The sequence below is a fragment of the Schistocerca cancellata genome, chromosome 2 (assembly GCF_023864275.1).
Source record: "Schistocerca cancellata isolate TAMUIC-IGC-003103 chromosome 2, iqSchCanc2.1, whole genome shotgun sequence".
Lineage (NCBI taxonomy): Eukaryota > Metazoa > Arthropoda > Insecta > Orthoptera > Acrididae > Schistocerca > Schistocerca cancellata.
Genome location: NC_064627.1, coordinates 599,908,251 through 599,926,469, shown reverse-complemented (window position 1 = coordinate 599,926,469; position 18,219 = coordinate 599,908,251). Strand labels below are relative to the sequence as shown.

The 18,219-nt window shown below is 42.9% G+C and overlaps 1 protein-coding gene and 1 non-coding gene across 2 annotated transcripts in view; one reads left to right on the top strand and one right to left on the bottom strand.

Annotated features, from left to right (window-relative positions):
• Positions 1–18,219, bottom strand: part of LOC126147179 (esterase FE4-like) — a 77,634-nt gene that overhangs the window by 19,983 nt on the left and 39,432 nt on the right. The window contains exons 6-10 of the mRNA XM_049915674.1: positions 12,589–12,788; positions 11,531–11,696; positions 8,674–8,855; positions 5,387–5,519; positions 4,900–5,020 (exon numbers count right to left, since the gene is read on the bottom strand). Of these exons, the coding sequence (XP_049771631.1) occupies positions 4,900–5,020; positions 5,387–5,519; positions 8,674–8,855; positions 11,531–11,696; positions 12,589–12,788 (802 nt within the window). The remainder of the gene's footprint in view (positions 1–4,899; positions 5,021–5,386; positions 5,520–8,673; positions 8,856–11,530; positions 11,697–12,588; positions 12,789–18,219) is intronic.
• On the top strand, positions 13,859–13,933 carry Trnak-uuu (transfer RNA lysine (anticodon UUU)). Its single transcript has one exon. It is a non-coding gene; the product is annotated as a tRNA-Lys (tRNA).

The following is an 18,219-nucleotide window of genomic DNA, read 5'->3' as shown; positions in this document are numbered from 1 at the left end:
AAACAATCGACAAAAGGCTCATTAGGGACTTGGGCCATCCTATTCACCACAGGCCAACCACGCGTTGGCCTGACCTGTTACGAGAATAATATCTCGCAACAGAGAGAGGACAACTCTACCCCAGAAAACATCTCAGGCCAATTCGGACCATGAGGAAGCTACTCCACAGATATAGGATTATGCAGGAATAGCAGTATATGCTTAGCCTGCTACCAACACGAGTCAGGGCAGACTCGTATGGATAAGTGACAGGGACAAGACGTTCCCTATTCCGTCCGCGCCCGCTCTGGCCACCTCCGACTGCGGCTGAGGCGTCCTGGTGTTCCCTTCTTGGTTCATGCCCGCAGTGTGCGGATGTCTGAGGCTCGTTGTTGGAGCTGGAAACATATTTTCTCCGGTATTGCTTCAGCAGTTCAAATGCTGGGTTCGATGCAGTGCTTAGCTGGTATCCTGCTTCCCAGTTAATCAGGTTTTGTGCCATCTTTACCTCTATAGATTCAGTGATGACACTATCCCAGAACCTGGGGGTATAGACCATGACCTTGGTGTTCTCATAATCCATGGAATGTTCCAACTCAAGGCAGTGTTCTGCTATTGCTGATTTTGTGGCCTGCCTTAGCCTGGTATGTCGCTGGTGTTCCTTACATCTGATTTCCACCGTTCTAGTCGTTTGGCCAATGTAGGACATACCGCATTCACAAGGAATATTGTAAATGCCAGGCTTCCTTAAGCCCAGGTCATTTTTGACTGTTCCAAGTAAAGCCCTGATTTTGCTAGGTGGCAGAAGACACTCTTGATGTTATGTTTCATTAGTATTCTGCTGATCTTGGCAGAAACAGGCCCGGCATACGGTAAAAATGCCAGCTTCTTGATCTCTTCTTCTTGCTCGTTCTCCGGTGTGTCCTGACGTCTGGCGTGATGTAGAGCTCTGCGGATGTCCCTGGATGAGAATCCGTTGTTAGCAAACACTTTTTGAAGATGTTCAAGTTCCCCTGCCAGGCTGTCAGAGTCAGACAGTGTCTTGGCTCGGTGTACAAGTGTTCTAAGCACCCCGGTCTTTTGTGCTGGGTGGTAGCAGCTGTCGGCCTGTAAGTATAAGTCTGTGTGTGTTGGCTTTCGGTACACACTGTGGCTGAAGGTGCCATCCGCCTTTTTCTTCACCAGGACATCCAGAAACGGCAGCTGACCGTCCTTTTCTAACTCCATGGTGAATTTAATATTCAGATGCCTTGAGTTCAGGTGGTCCAGGAAGTCTTCCAGTTTTTCGCGACCGTGGGGCCAAATGACAAATGTGTCATCAACGTATCACAGGAAGCATGTTGGCTGGTAAGTGGCAGTTGTCAGAGCCTCGTCCTCGAACTTCTCCATCAACAGGTTGGCCACTACTGGTGACAAGGGGCCATCCATCGCCACCCCTTCAGTCTGTTCATAGAATTGACCTCCACATAGGAAGTAAGTCGATGTTATAATATGCTTAACAGATCCAGCACAGCTCCATCAAACTACTCACTGATTAAGTCAAGCATGTCCTTAAGGGGCACTCTGGTGAACAGGAACACCACGTCAAAATTGACCATTAAGTCTGCATCTGAGAAACGTAGGTTTTTAAGACGTTCCACAAAGTCCCGTGAGTTGCGGATGTGGTGTGCACACATCCGCACATATGGTGCCAACATTCTCTTGAGATATGTTGCAGCTGGGTAGGTGGCTGCCCCAATATTGCTCACAATAGGTCGTAATGGTAGATCCTCTTTGTGGATTTTAGGTAGTCCATAGAGTCTGAGTGGTACTGGTGCCTTGGATTTCAGTGGTTTGATAATTTTCTTGGGCCAGCCAGTTTCCTTCAGCAGAGACTTGGTTTTTCTGTCCACCCTGTCAGTTGGATCCTGCTCTAGTGGTTTGTAAGCCAGGTCCTCCAGAAGTCGCCAGATCTTCAGGTCATAGTCACTTTCTGCAGTATGACTGTGGAGTTCCCTTTGTCTGCCAGTAATACCACTATGTTGTCATCTTCTCGTAATCTCCTGAGGGCCATCCTCTCGTTTCTTGAGATGTTAGACTTAGGCAGCCTGGTTCTGGTGAGGGCTCTGCACGTCTCTCTCCGAATCTCTTCAGCCGTACTTGAGGGTAGTGTGTTGATGACTTGTTCCACAGAGCTGATGAGATTGGCTACCAGTAGATCTCTAGGAGTGACAGCGAAATTTAGGCCCCTGCCAAGAACCTTCAGGGTAGCTTCATCCAGTGTTCTGTCACTCAAATTTACAACCTTGCGAGTGTCATGATTTTGTTGCACTAGGCTGTTCAGGCATTCAAATTTTGCCAATTGTCAGGCTGTAGCATTGTTCTTAATGCATGCTGCTAGTAACCAAGACACTCCATCAATTCTGTCCCAATCCCCTTGCGCTAGTTTGGCCGCCATGTACAGATGTAGATGTAACAGCTCCCTGGACGTGACATCAAGTTTATGGCGGATGTCACGGACTCTTTCTCTCGCCAGAGCGATGTTGGCTCGGTGCTTGATCCTGTTGGCCGCCCTACACGTAATATGATGTTTGTTTTTGGCAAATACAGGCACCACATCTCCATCTCTGCACCTGAGGAGGAAGTTGAGTGAGCCCACGGGCGCGGACCGAGAAGGCAACACCAGGAGGCCACGACCGCAGTTGGAGGCGTCCAGAGTGGGCGCGGACGGAATAGGGAACACCTAGAGCGGCAGGATAGCGCGACCCGCGGGCGCGGACCGACTAGGGAACTGCAAACAGAACATCAGGCACCGGGTAGGCATAAATATGTGACCCGGTCCAGAAAGCAGCCAGTCTCAGGGAACACCTGATGAAGATGTCAAGTAATGACGTCAAAATATCGTGTTTGGAGGATGCTGATATCCGGCAGAAAACCCGATTTCCAAGAGATGTCATCCAATCGCCGGGAAAGTCTAAGAAAATTACATCGCAAGACTCTACGGGGAGGAAATGTGCTTCAATATGAAGGCACCGGACAAGTTGCGACAACGCAAAGAGCGGATCCTGGGCTCGGACGGAATAGGGAACGTCCAGAGCGGCAGGGGACCGCCACTCGCGGTTGCGGACCGAAAAGGGAACACCAGGAGGCCACCACCGCAGATGGAGGCGGCCAGAGCGGGCGCGGACGGAATAGGGAACACCTATACCGGCAGGATGGCGCGACACGCGGGCGCGGACCGACTAGTGAACGGCAATCAGAACACCAGGCACCGGGCAGGCATAAATATGCGACCCGGTCCAGCAAGCAGCCAGTCTCAGGCAACACCTGATGAAGACGTCAAGTAATGACGTCGAAATATGGTGTTTCGAAGACGCTGATATCCGGCAGGAAACTCGATTTCCACAAGATGTCATGTTAAATGTGATTTAGCTAAATTTTTCCTCTTTCACTTCATGCTTGTTGCCTTTGCTCAAGAACATCATCATAATTCTGTTTCTTCAGGTAGTTTTTTCTGCATAATCGTAAGTTATTGTTAATGGTCTTCGCAAGAAGTAAGATAAGATAAGATTTGTTTTGTACATAAAAACTCTATTATTTTTTACTGCACCTGACTCCATGCAGAACTCATCAACCGATGGTGCACATGGAACGCTATAAATTTGAGAACTGTGTTCTTGTTCATGTTAATTTAACAAAACAATGCGATTTCTACGATCAGAGCTTTGTAGAAATCTAAATTTCTAATCTATTTTATAGTTGTTGTACGAAGTTAAAAGGTTTTGAAGCTAATGAGGGACGTAAACTGTACACCCATCTGTGTACTGTATAGTACAGTATACGTTAGGTTATGAACGTATCTGGAATTCCAGTTATCCATTGTTTACATTATATAACAGCACTGCCTGTTTCTAACTTTAGAACAGACTTATGTACAATAATATTCTTGTAGAGCGCATTGTACAGATACATTTGGGACACAAAATTTTTATCTAAAAGTTTAGGTGTAAAAGTACGAATTCATTAGGTTTCTATGTATCTCACATTCGTCATCTTATTAATGTTTTCCTCAGATTAAGTTTGCGAAAAAATGCTATGTGGGATATGTCCGTGATGTTGTTATAAACTTTCAGAGATAAGGAAGAAAGGTACATGAATTAGTGTGAGGTAAGGGACCCTTGTCCGGAAATTACCGAGTCGAAAATTATATGCGAAAATCGTTCTGATAGCTCTGATGGTGGACTTCTTCTAATACTGGATCTTTGCATTCTATATCTTGGAATAAGGTAGTATGGACCGAAACAAGAAAACATTCCAGTAAACACAGTCTCTAAAGTGTATTGTTTTTAGAGCTGTAAACAATTGTTCACTAGAAGAGATATGTTTCACAGTAACAAAGACGAACAAGTGCTTATAGCTCTTAAAATATGGACTTTAGAGTCCATGCTCAGTGGTCATTTCTTTCTTGTTATGGTCCACACCACTACCTTCTAAAATTTGGAAAGCAAAGAGCTTACAGTAGAAGGGGTCCACTGTCAGAGGTATTAGAACGATTTGCGCTTGTAACTTTAGACTCGATCGTTTCCGGACCACGGCAAATGACCTCATGTTAATACATTTACCCTTCTCCATCATCCACTAAGGTCTGTAACATCACCTTGTAGAAACCACGTTCAGGGGTCTCTTGCAATGGAGCTAAGAATAGACATTGCGAATAGCTAATAAAATACTGTGTATTTAATAACATTCACAAAATACTCCATACACGTTAATAAACTTGTTTAACGAATATAGGGTGCTGTATCACATACTTTGCACGTAGTGATCTTAAAGTAGTCGTATCTTACAATGCTTTGTTTTAGTCCTGTTCGTTGGTGTTATTATGTACACTGAAAGCACTTAAGAATAGCATATTTTAAGTAACTGTGACATATTACTTACTCATATTTGGCGAAATTGGTCCACAATTCTAGCATCTGAGCTCTAATGACACCTTCCTCCGTATTGGGATCGAGTGAAGACGATGCAAACAAGTAACGCGTGTCGTCAGCGTGTGCAGCTCCTGTGCATAAAAACACACGAGAAAGTACCAATGTCTAGTTCTTGTTTCACGTGCTATAAAGCACCATTTTTTAATTACGAAACATGTAAATCTTTTGAAAATAGTATTTTACTGAAGGAAGCGCTCATTTTCCAAAAAATAAAATTTAATAAGGAATCATCTTTTACTAAATCTGAAGTGTTATTTATGTAGATTCCATTTAAGGAAGAATTTGATTCCGTATTTTCTAAGACTTTCGCGTATGATATTTTACCGCATACAGCACTTACTGTAAGCGCAAGTTACTTAATTTATTACTTATGTAAGTGTGACGTTGCAAAACGTAAGGAAAGATAAATACGGTGATTAACTGCTCGCTCCCCCTACCTGGTCCTCCAGGGTAGGCGCTGAGAGAGCCGACGTAAGTAAACTCGTAGTAATACACGGGCTCAGAGGAATAGCGAGCCATGCTCCTGATGACAGCGTCAACTCCTTCCGAAAAGAAGAGGTGGGAATCAAACTGCAAAATGGAATAAATGCTTCATGAAACTCACAACACTTTAAGAGCAACAAAAAATCACACAAACCAAAAATTTACTTGTATAGTTGTAGTACCAACGAACGGAAACGCATGTAACTAAATGGAAATTCTTCATCGAAGTTACAGACATTTCAAAGAAATGGTAGCTTCCACAAAGAGCAGCAAAACCAGAAGTGCCAAGGAACCACTACTCGATAAATGGATAAAAGCAGTCAGATAGACTTTAGTTGCTGGTCGGCGATGAAGATTGTGTTACAATAATTTACACTAACAGTTGAAACTTTGTGCCAGCTCAGGACTCTTAACTTGGATTTACTATTAGCAAACAGTCAACTTAATCATCTTTTTTACTCAACTAACGGATTTATTGCAAGAAATAAATGTTACATGCCATAGTAATGTCAGTTTTCTGATGTTTGGTTCAAATGGGTCTAAGCACTATGGGACTTAACATCTGAGGTCATCAGTCCCCTAGACTTAGAACTAATTAAACCTAACTAACCTTAGGACATCACACACAACCATGCCCGAGGCAGGATTCGAACCTGCGACAGTAGCGGCCGCGCGGTTCCGGACTGAGGCGCCTATAACCGCTCGGCCACAGCGTCCGGCTGGTCTGATGTTTCCTATCATTGAATTTTAATGAAAAATGGGAGTAAAATATATATTTTTGTGCCGTGCTGCGGCTCGCGTTGGTGCCGTTGCTAGGTTGGCATCGTTTAGTTGGTATAGTTACGGTTGTCTTCTTCTTCTTGTGTTAATTGGCGCCACTCCGTTTGCAAGCGTTGTCTGTCCGCTAGTGGCAGCAGCGGCGGTTATCGATATCTAGTAACGATGGTACTATCTTTGGGGCGACGTTGTGGTGTTCCCGTGTTGTGTGGGTCGGCAGTTCCGTTGGGGCAGACGAGCAGCCAGGTCCACACAGCGCGGAATCACTCCGGGACCACGGGCGGCACGCATGCACTGCCGGATGGAAGGGCTGTAGTCGCGAGGGGTACAACCACGTTGTCAACCGGACCCAGGAAATTTAAATTCAGTGGACCTTAATTCAAGTAGTGGAACCTCCACCATTCTGAGATCTCGCCATTTGCTTGCGTGTTGCTGTTCGCAGTGTCGCTGAGACGAAGAGCAGCGATTGGAGCAACTGGGGAAGGTGAACCGAACTAGCCTTCCTCCACTTCTTATTATTAATTGTTGCATTCTATATGTTATTATTTGAGAAGTCCGGTAAGGCGTGTAGTTCGACAGCTTCCTTGATTTGTGGGCCAGGTGGTGTTTTTTTTTTCCTACTCTGGTAGTAGTGGTTCCTTTCTCCTTTCGGATGGTCTAAACACCGGAGTCTGAAGACGTAGTGGTGACCGCCGGTTCCGGCTTGGGTGTGTTATTCCATCGTTGCGTTGGTCATCGGACGTTTGGTAGATTCGGCAAATGATTATTGGTCACGCGTTTAAACTGCCACTAGTCTGAGTTACCATCTCGTGAAATGAATCCAACTCTTGGCTGCCTGTCTCATCGCTTGCGGAGTTTTGAGGGACTTTCCCAGGCCGATCCTTAGAGCAACGTCTGCGCCCCCCCCCCCCCTCCCCTACCCTTGGGTTGATCAGATTTGATGATTTTTTTTTTAAATTAATAACTGTAGTTTCAACTTTGAAGATGTAACTGGGTCTTAAAGGATTGCTAGTCAGGCCTTCAGCCATGAAACAGTTTTTAAATTATGACTATTGGGGCCTTCAACTGAGAAATAGTTGAATTTGTTGTCATTAAGGCCTTCAGCCGTGAGTGTTACTTGTCTTAAAATTTTAATTAGACAACTGTATTCTAGCAGTGAGATTTTGATGATTGTTCTTTAAAAAATATTTTAATAACTGTAATTGCAGGTTGAAGTAGTTTAACTGGTTCTTAAGATTGCTATTTAGGCCTTCAGCCGTGAAGCAGTTTTTAAATTATCATTATTGGGGCCTTCAGCCGAGAAATAGTTTTGAATTTGTTGTCATTAAGGCCTTTAGCCGTGGAACACTTCTTAATTTATTGTCACCTTTTACTTGTTGTTGTTTCCAAATGAAGTGTACGCGATTGAAAAATAAATTAACCAACAGTAATTGATTTCGGCCCTGTCCACAATCGCAACCCAATCCTGCCTTCCTAGGTACCAGGTCTCAATTTTAAACAATCTAAAAGCTCCTTGTATATATGTTAATAAAAATGTACTGTAAAAATTTGGATACAGCAGTTCCTATATTGCGTGATTGCTCCGCAAAAGGCACTGGTGGGGTAAGAGGTTGTCACAGATGTTATCGTGTTATAATTAAAAACAAAACAGGCAGTCTGCACATATGAATGTTAAGAGAAGTTAATTTTTTCCATATACAAAAATAAATGTAATTGTAAACGCAAAATGCCCATTAACTACATTCAGTGTCACACTTTTCTTAAACAGATAGCACATTTTCGAGATCATCATCTGTGCGAATGTGCCTACGGCCTCATTAAGAAGCATTTCATGGAGAGCATAAGCAAACACTTGAAACTAAGGAAGCCAATGTCTGCTACTGGTTGATAAAAAGTAATATAGTCGTGCTAAAATCAGCGACTGCTGACTATGATTTGACGTCTAATCCCAACTCCAGGGATTCCAGAGTTAATCTGTTTATAGAAAGATCATTTGAATCGCACTATTAAACCTTCTGTTGTTCAAAACCTGTCAACGTTAAGCTGTTCAGGCTTGGCAAGCCCCACCTTTTCTCAACCACCCGCAAATATTATCACGCTAGTCACCCTGGAAGTAAAGCAATTCGCCGTGCTCTGTGCGTTCCATGACTGCGCCATTACAGGCAACCTCCTTTTCATGTGGTCTGTAAATCTAAAATTCATGCTTATTTGAAAGTCTTCGGACAGTAGTTAATGTATTATGACCAATCCTTTGCTAGATTTTTATATGCACAAGACCTTCTTGGACATCATTCTCTGAACCCTTGATTGCATCAGCAAAATGGTAATTATTATTATAAAGCTTCACAAACTGCAAGGGCGCGCTGAAAAGTAATGCCTCCAGAATTTTTAATGTGAAAACTCTTAAAAATCGCATTCTTGCATATTTGGCCTTTCGTGAGTTCATTCAGTGCCTCTCACTTACCAGAGCTGTGGTATAGTTATCCTGCAACGTGATGTCACTGCCGTTGTAGTAGAACTGTTTAACAGCGTTAGCGCCATTCAGTCTCTCTTCTCTCGTCGGAAGCCGTAGATCACATCCGACTTTTTCGTCAAAATTCTCGTTCAGGTTGCTTACTCGCTCTTCTGTGGATAGCACTCCGTTAGCTGAAACAAAAAGTGATCATTATGTGAGCATTATAGGAAACACTCCTGTAAAATTCTCTGAAGTTTTGTTGAGCACAAGCTCTGTAGGCTGGCTCCGGCTACAAGTATCGCCAAGTTTGAAGAAAAATGTCCACCTGAATCCCCGATATTTCGATTTGCCTTCCGATAGTAATGTGCAAGCTTGTGCATTAGACAGACTCAGCACGAAAGCATGAGATGTCTCTTAATATGGCGTCAGACCTCCTTTTACCTGGCGTGGTGGAGCAGTGCGACATGGCATCGACTTAACATGCCGTTGATAGTCCTCTGCAGAAATACTGAGTCATGCTGCCTCCATAATTGCGAAAGTGATGCCGCTGCAGCATTTTTGTGCACGACCTCTAGATTACGTCCTATTAATATTCGATGAGGTTCATGTCGGGCGATCAGGTTAGGCAAATCATTCGCTCGAAATGTCCAGAATGTTCTTCAATCCTATCGCAAACAACTGTAGCACGGTGACATGGCGCATTACCATCCATAAAAATTCCATCGTGTAACGGGTGCAGATGGTTTCCAAGTAGCAGAATATCATTTCTAGTCAATGGTCGGTTCAATTGGACAAGAGGACCCAGTCCATTCCATGTAAACATAGCCCACACCATCATGAGGCCACCACTAGCTTGCACAGTGCCTTGTTAACAACCTGAATCCATGCCTTCGTGGGGTCTGCGCTACAACTGAATTCTATCATAAGCTCTTACAAATGAAGTCAGGACTCATCTGAGCAGGGCATGGTTTTGCGATCGTCTAAGATCCAACCGGTACGGTCACGAGCAAAAGAGAGGCACTCGCATTCGGGAGGACGACGGTTCAATCCCGCGTCCGGCCATCCCGATTTAGGTTTCCCGTGATTTTCCTAAATCGCTCCAGGCAAATGCCGGGATGGTTCCTTTGAAAGGGCACGGCCGACTTCCTTTCCCATCCTTCCCTAATCCGATGAGACCGATGACCTCGATGTTTGGTCTCTTCCCTCCAAACAACCAAACCAAACCAAAAGAGAGGCGCTGCAGGTGATGTCGTGCTGTCAGCAAAGACACTCGCGTCAGTTATCTGCTGCCATAGCCCATTTCGCCTCACTGTTCGTCGTACGTATCACATTGATTTCTACGGTTATTTCAAGCAATATTGCTTGTCTGTTAGCACTGATAACTCCACACTTACAGCTCTGCTCTCGGTCGTTAGAAGAAGGCCGTCGACCACTGCGTTGTCCGTGGTGAGAGGTAATGCCTGAAATTTGGTATTCTCGGCACACTCTTGAGACTGTGGATCTTGGAATACTGAATTCCCTAACGACTTTCGAAATGGAATGGCCCATGCGTCTAGCTCCAACTACCATTCCTCGTTCAAAGTCTGTTAAATCCCATCGCGCGGCGACTGTTAAATCAGAAAACTTTTCACATGAAACACCTTGGTACAAATGACAGTTTCGTCAATACACTGGCCTTTTATACTCTGTGTACGCGACACTATCGCCATCTCTGTGTGTTCATGTAACTATCCCATGGCGTTTATCACCTCACTGTATATGTTGCGCAGTATAAACATTCTGCTTAAAAACAACTTTAAGACGGTCCAACTCCCGTATCAGTATGCGAAGGTTCACGATATACACTATGCCCCAAAGCCCCATCGCCATTTTTGTCAACCAAAACATCAAGAAAAGAAAGTTTGCCATCCTTTTCAACTTTCATTGTAAATTTGACACTAGGATGGAGACTATTAAAATGATCAAAAGTGTAATACACATTTCTTAAGTGGGTGACGACGGCTCCTTGACGTTTGTTTCAGTACGGATTCAGTAATATCGTCCGAACTCATACAGGAATCAATAATTTGTAGGTAGGGTGTCAATGGACGAGGGACACGTGTGCGATAAATTGAGGATTTGGGTCAGACAAAATGCCTATCCTGATGGCCGAGATGGTTCAGGCAACAGTCCTAGAGAAATGGTGCATCCAGTCTCGAGTTCCGGCCCGGCACAAGTTATCAACTTTCACCATTATTAACGCAGTGTGCCGCTGGAAGTGGAAGTCACGATTTTCCACTAATCCTTTTCATTTACTTCCCCGCCATCTATTTCGTATAAATTGAGGCGTACTGTTCCCCTGCGTGCCCTGTGGGCGAGATTTTCACGAAAGTGATTACTTCTTGGGGTTAGATGAGTGATGTTGAGAACTGTTAAACATCTTAGTTAGTAATACGCGGAGCTTTTGTTACAGGCTTCTCAAATGCGTATCCTGTTTGCCCCAGGTAGTTTCACAATCACAAACCGTAAGGTATGAGAATGGGATCATATACCGTGGAACGATTCTGGTGGAAATCTGGGCTTGGGTGAAAGGTTTCTGAGTTAACTGCCCCTCTCCCTGTGCACAAACTACGTATGTGCTCATGATGTGTTCTTATACAGGCCGCTATACAATAGACTTCTATAAAATACCTGACATGTAGCACTTTTAACTCTTGGACTCAGAGCCGGTAACGAAAAACGGAAAATCTAATTTTTAAATAAATTTTCGTTGTGCAACAAGTTTGCTGTCCAAGAAGCCCCTGAAGTACGACTCATCTACTGGATGATTACTGAAGCCAAATTTCAGAACTGCATTGGAAGATCAACGAGATTTTATTTTACTCACGCTGTGTTTGTGCGAGCTGCTCGAGGTCAGTGACACCAGACATGTAGGGGACCAGGTTGTAGCGCCCTTCAGCTACCAGAGTCCACGGTTCTTCCGTCAAAAACGCGCCATCGTGTTCTGGTTCAGCACTGGGTACCCACACACAGGAGAACAAGGTCTTGCTGTCCTGTCACAGAAAGTTTGCTGTCCTTTATTGAATGATATTACCAACATAATTAGAAAGATTCACTTGTAACATACCATCAACTCAAAGCATCGACGGGATCTTAAAGAGAAATCTGTAATTTCGATTCACAAAGTGTTTGAATACGTTTATCTGCCTCAGTTCGCTATGCGTTAGAAATAATTTTGGCTGTTTGATCAACAGTAGATTGCGTTTTGCCAGGACTGTAGCTTGGCTTGATAAATTTATGTCGATGTTATGATTGTTAATCATATGAGGACACTGAAGAATAGGTGTTGATCACTTATTCGTTACTTCGTCGCGGCTCAGTGCAGAGAGAAAATGCGAAAAAGTAAAGTGAATATGTGGACATAATATACAGTGCTTCCATAAATTATCGAGTAAATCATAATTATACATAAAATTCAAAAATTCAACAGAAAAGATGATTCCTGATGCTGGTCAGCGTATCAAAAAATTTATGTGCATGTGATCGGTAATATATGTGCGTTCCCTAGATGTTACGCTATAATTACCCTACGGCATGCTTCTACATCTAGAATATAGAATTTATGATTTATTCTTTCAATGAAATGCCCTTACAACTCATTTCTTTTACTAGTTTCAGTATGCTGTAAATGTGAAATTTGTTTCATGAAGGAATCTGTTCCTCGCCAGGCCTTTTTAACTTCGTACCTGGGTATGCATACAATGAACTGTCAAAAGAAACTGTAGTGTAGCATCCCCAGTGTTGAGGTGGCTCTAAGAGCACGTTCTGAAAGCCAGTAAATTGAAAAAATAGTCATTTGTATTAGTTACACAATTACTTTTAGTGTCAGATAATAAAGCTAAGACAATCTTGAAGTAGATAAACGCAACCAAGCCGGATACATACCTCCTCAGATAACGCACTGGATGAGTCCATAACTAGTGTGTTCGGGTCCACTGTTTTCAGAAAATTTACAAGGTCGCTGGAACTTGTTCCTGTGTATCCTAGAGTTCCCGCAAACCGTACAGCTCTATCGGTTGCATTTCTAGAGAATGCCCAAGGGTTCATTGCTGATCCGCTCATTGCTATTGCATTCTTAAATAGACCTGGAAGGTAATTAAAGATCGTGAGTAGTTAAAATGATTACGCGAGGCTATCGGAAACATGCAGTCAATTTTCAATGAAATGTACATACTATGTATGACGGTAGTATCTGTTCCCGAAAGAACAGTTACCGTAGATGACCATGCAGCTTTGCCAGAAATGAAATGATAATTAAATGGACACCCTAGTTGCAAACAGGCGTTGGTGTACTTCATTGGGGACATGTTGAAAATGTGTGCCCCGATCGGGACTCGAACCCGGGATCTCCTGCTTACATGGCAGACTCTCTATCCATTTTTTTAAAATCTCATTTTGTTCATTTTCGTTCTTTGTATCTGCTCGGGGCGGACGTCGCAAGACACTAATTTTAGTCCGTCGTTGTTCCATTAACTCAGTTTTTTTATTACAGAGGGCAACTATCCTTTTGACCGAACACGCTGAGTTACCGTGCCGGCTAAATGTTCAAATGTGTGTGAAATCTTATGGGACTTAACTGCTAAGGTCATCAGTCCCTAAGCTTACACACGATTTAACCTAAACTATCCTAAGGACAAACACACACACCCATGCCCGAGAGAGGACTCGAACCTCCGCCGGGACGAGCCGCTCAGTCATCGATCTGAGCCACCGAGGGCGCAGAGGATAGTGCGCCTGTAGGGACTTATCCCTTGCACGCTCCCCGTGAGACCTACATTCCCAACATGTCCACATCACTACATTCGTAGTGCGCCTAATAGATGTTCGCCCACCATACTCATTAGGTGTCAATTTCATTATCATTTCATTTCCAGCAAAGCTGCATGATCATCTACGGTAATTGTTCTTTCAGGAACAGATACTACCGTCATATATAGTTAAAATATGACTTCCCGGCCATTGACCTTCTTGTGCGAACGCACACGCTATGCCCGAACTCGTACGGGACTTGGTAGATTAATCTGCCACGAATAATGAGTATGATGGACAAACATCTATTAGGAGACTCCGAATGTAGTGGTGTGGACAGATTGGGAATGTAGGTCTCACGGGGAGGGTGCAAGGGATAAGTCCCTGCAGGCGCACTATCCTTTGTGCCCTCGATGGCTCAGATGGATAAAGCGTCTGCCATTTAAGCAGGAGATCCCGGGTTCGAGTCCCGGTCGGGACAAACATTCCCAACATGTCCCCAATGAAGTACATTAACGCCTGTTTGCAGCTAGGATGTCTATTTGATTATCATTTCAAATATACATACATACATGTTATAAAATTGAGTGGTGGTTGGAGTGAAAAATCGGTGCAGCACACGACACGTGAATACCTATACTTTAGTCATCCAGTATTTCCGAAATAGAACACCTAGAGACTTGCAATATACTTTAAACATAATTTCAGACATTTGCGAATCTGTTTCTAGCTGGCGTTCCCCGCAAAATAATGAAAATGGGAAAGTTTATCGCTTATTAAGTTTTCGCTGTTCATGTAGTAAAATTGGCGTATGAATCACGACCTTCTAATTTATTACTTCTTTACTACTGACTGTATTTGCAACATATTTTTCAGGCAGAATTTACCTACATCACTAGATGTACCTTAAACATTATCATTGTGCAGCACATAGTTCAGGCTACAGGACGTCATGTACACTGAGCTGCGTGAAAATGAAATTCACTAGGATGAGCGTAATACCATGGAGAGAGATGGAGGGAAGAGGAGATGGATAGACATCAATGGAACAGGAGGAGATGGGCGCAGATAGGTGGGAGGAGGCGATGGATAGAGAGAGGGGAGGGGAAATTGACAAAGAGTGCGGAATGGAAGATATGGATAGAAAGCGGAAAGAGGAAGAATTGAACAGAGGCAAGGGAGGAAGAATAGTCATAGAGAGGGAGGAGGAGAAGATGAACAGAGAGGGGAGGAGGAGGAAATGGACAGAGAAAGGGAAGAGCAGGAGATAGACAGATAGATGGGAGAGGAGATGGACAGAGAGTGGGTAAAGGAGAAGATGGACTACTATAAGATAGGAATAAGTACATACATGAGCAATATCGCGTACTCACCTAGTTATACTATTACGGAAAAAGAAATCAAAACACCAAGCACGATAAATGCGACATAAACGAAAGTTAGGTGGGCGTGTTACTACATATGAAAAATGATGTCTACTCAGTTTTCTGGTCAGTAGCATAAGAGCGGCGCCGGTAGCGTCACTTGAGGGCGTAAATCAGTTTTGCTTAATGATCAATAACGTCCGGATGCCCTGGAGGGTGCATTCCGCTGACACCAAACCACCGCCATTTGCGACTTAGTGGTAACAAGCGAGTGCTCATAGGAGGGCAAGGTGGAGGTCTGTTGTGTTCTCTGATGAAAGCTGGCTCTGCCTCGGTGCCGGTGATGGCCGTTTATTGATTAGAAGGGGCCAGTTGAGGGCCTGCATTCAACCTGTCTGCGTGCTGGACACCTGGAGTTACAGGCTGGGCTGCGATTTTGTATGACAATAGGAGCACTGTCTTGGTTATCCCACGCACCCTGACTGCAAATTTGTACATCAGTCTGGTGACTCGACCTGTTGTATTGCCATTCGTGAACAGCATTACAGGGTGTGTTTTCCCACACGATAACGCTCGCCCACATACCACTATTGTAACCCAACATGCCCTACAGAATGTTGACATGTTGCCTTGGCCTGCTCGATCACCAGAGCTGTCTCCAATGGAGCAAATATGGGACATCAATGGACGACAACATCACCGTCATCCACAAACAGCATTAACCACCCCTAAATTGACCGACTAGAACAATCACGGAAATTCATACTACAAACTGACATCCGGCACCTATACAACACAAAGCCTGCAAGTTCGCATGCTTGCATTCAACACTCTTGCGTTTACACCAGTTGTTAATGTACCAGCATTTCGTATTTGTAATAATTTATCTCTTGTTTACATTAACCTATGAACCTGCGATGTTAATCACTTCAGTGTATTACCTAGACAAATTTATTCCCGAAAGTTCATTACTTTACACTGATTATTTTTTGGTGTTGCAATTTTTTATTTCATCAGTATTTTAAGTATGTGGAGAGTTCTACACTGCATGAGGCTAAAGGATTAATTTATTGTCCTTAGCTGCGGTGGTTACAAATTTTCGCAGCTAGGAGGTGTTCTACTAATAAAATCTGAAACAGAAATTTTTGATAGTGTCATAACTCACGCTATTTTGAGCCTCGTGTTTGCTTCCAAAATTATGGTAGCGTACAAATATGCCCCCGCAGTGTCCTAGAAGGATGAAAATTAAAAATGGGTAATGAAATTTGATTAAATTTAATGTTCTCGTTAGCTGGTCGCCAGGTCTGATCACTGTCTATTAAACAAAAAGTTATCTCTAGAGGTGACATTGAAACGTCCCCTTAGAAAAATTATAAATGACTGTGCTTAAACTTACACACAATATTTTTTAGCGCGACGCAATCTGACTTTCAATAATCCCTACAAAAGAATGGCCCTGACTAACATTAACCTATACCTTTCACAAATCACTTACCTCACAAAAATCTTCGTTACTCGAATTACTGCAATACAGCGAGCGCCAATACTGCCAGCTGAGTAAAAGATTCTAACTACTGAAGGTACTAACTACTGATAGGCATAGTTAGCAAATGAAAGATTTTGATAGAGAACAAACAATGTATTTACCTTAATAGTGTTCAAAAGTCATAATATATATATCAGTTCATGACATCAAGTCTTACAAATTTACTGTCTCTGATGGACACACGTCCAGATCATCCGCTCTGAAAACTCCGCCATCTCTCTCCCCACATCCACCACTGCTGGCGGCTCACCTCGAACTGCGCACAGTGTTGCCAACTCTAAAAAACCCGAGTAGCTAGATTCAATACCAAAAGTCGCTAGAAAGTCACTAAAACTGATTTTACTAGGGATGTACTGAAAATTTCGTGCTGTGAATGGTGCAATAAGCCAGTGGGGGGGGGGGGGGGGGGGGGGGGGTAATAAAATATTAATAAAAATTGTCTCATACGTAATTGCTATATTGTCTAATTAAATGAAGCATCGCTTGCAACAACATACATATAAAATACGCTAACGTTTAATTAAACATGTTATCATAATTGCCACAACACATAAATTGTTGTTTCAATCACAGTAGTCAAATATACTAGAAATATACAACTATATTTGCAACAAAGAAAGCAAGAGCTCAAATTAGGTTACAAAACATACACGTACTGGTATGTGAGCTATTCATCGTCGTCACTCAGAAGATCGAACAACTCCATCCTCTGACAGAACTGTAGTTGATGTAGAGCGTTGAACGTCGCTCAAAAGATGATGCTGCAGTTCGACTGGTTTTGTCGCAAAAGAGTAACTTTTGTTCGTTCCAGTAAGCTCCAATACGTCTGACGGTATGTCAAAAGATGCACAATCTTTATTTTGTTTCTTCAGCTGGTCTCTCAATATGATCAAAGCATTAATTGTCTTTAACGATAATCTGTTACGTTGTTTAGTTTTTATAATGTTCATAGAACTGAATATTCTTTCCACTTCTGCATTTGAATGCGGTAGGCATATAACAGTCATTGCTAGCTGTGAAATCAAAGAAAAAGGATTCTCCCCTGCGGCATTTTTATACTGCAAAACCTCACTCCAAAATCGAACAGTGTTAGCAGTGTTATTCCACCTAATGAAGTTGATATTATGCCATTCTTGCAGCATACCGTCTATGAAATCGCCACTAAAACCCAATTCTTTGGCTACATCCGCTACAGCATTATTTTTATTCACTTTTAGTGTTTCTGCAACATTCAGAATTGACATTTTTTTCAGGATCGTAACGTTACTTGGCAGTCTTTGTTGAATTTCTTTTATGAGTTTCAGACTAAACTGAATGCATCTCTTCTTCAAATAAACTTTATTTTATTCAGACAAACTTGACTCAGACAATTTCTGTTCAAACATAAAGCCAAGGTTCGGATTTGCGTACTTACATTCGCTTGGAACTGGTGTTGTCAACAAATCAACAGTTAGAAAAACTACGTTTTGTCCGAGTGATTGCATGAGAAATACAAGTGTATCTAGTAATTTAGTGGGGTCATTGTCTTCTCCTTCAAAAGCTTTTATTGCTATTTGTACGTCTTTTAAGGCTTGTTTAAGGTAAAACATGTAAAGATGATTTGAGTCGTCACAATACATCTTGTACAAAAGATCGGCATTGTAACAATTGTCTTGAACCATGACAAGTGAAAGATGTAGCTTTAGTTCTTCCCACTGCTGCAGAATTCTTCGTATTGCTGGTTCAATTGAAAGCCAACGTGTTTCACAGACCTTCAAAATTTTTAGTGGCTGTTTTCCACATTTTATTGTCTCATAAACCTTTTTATATTCCTCTTGTCTTTTGGGTGAAATGGAGAACCAATTGCAGGTTTCCCGT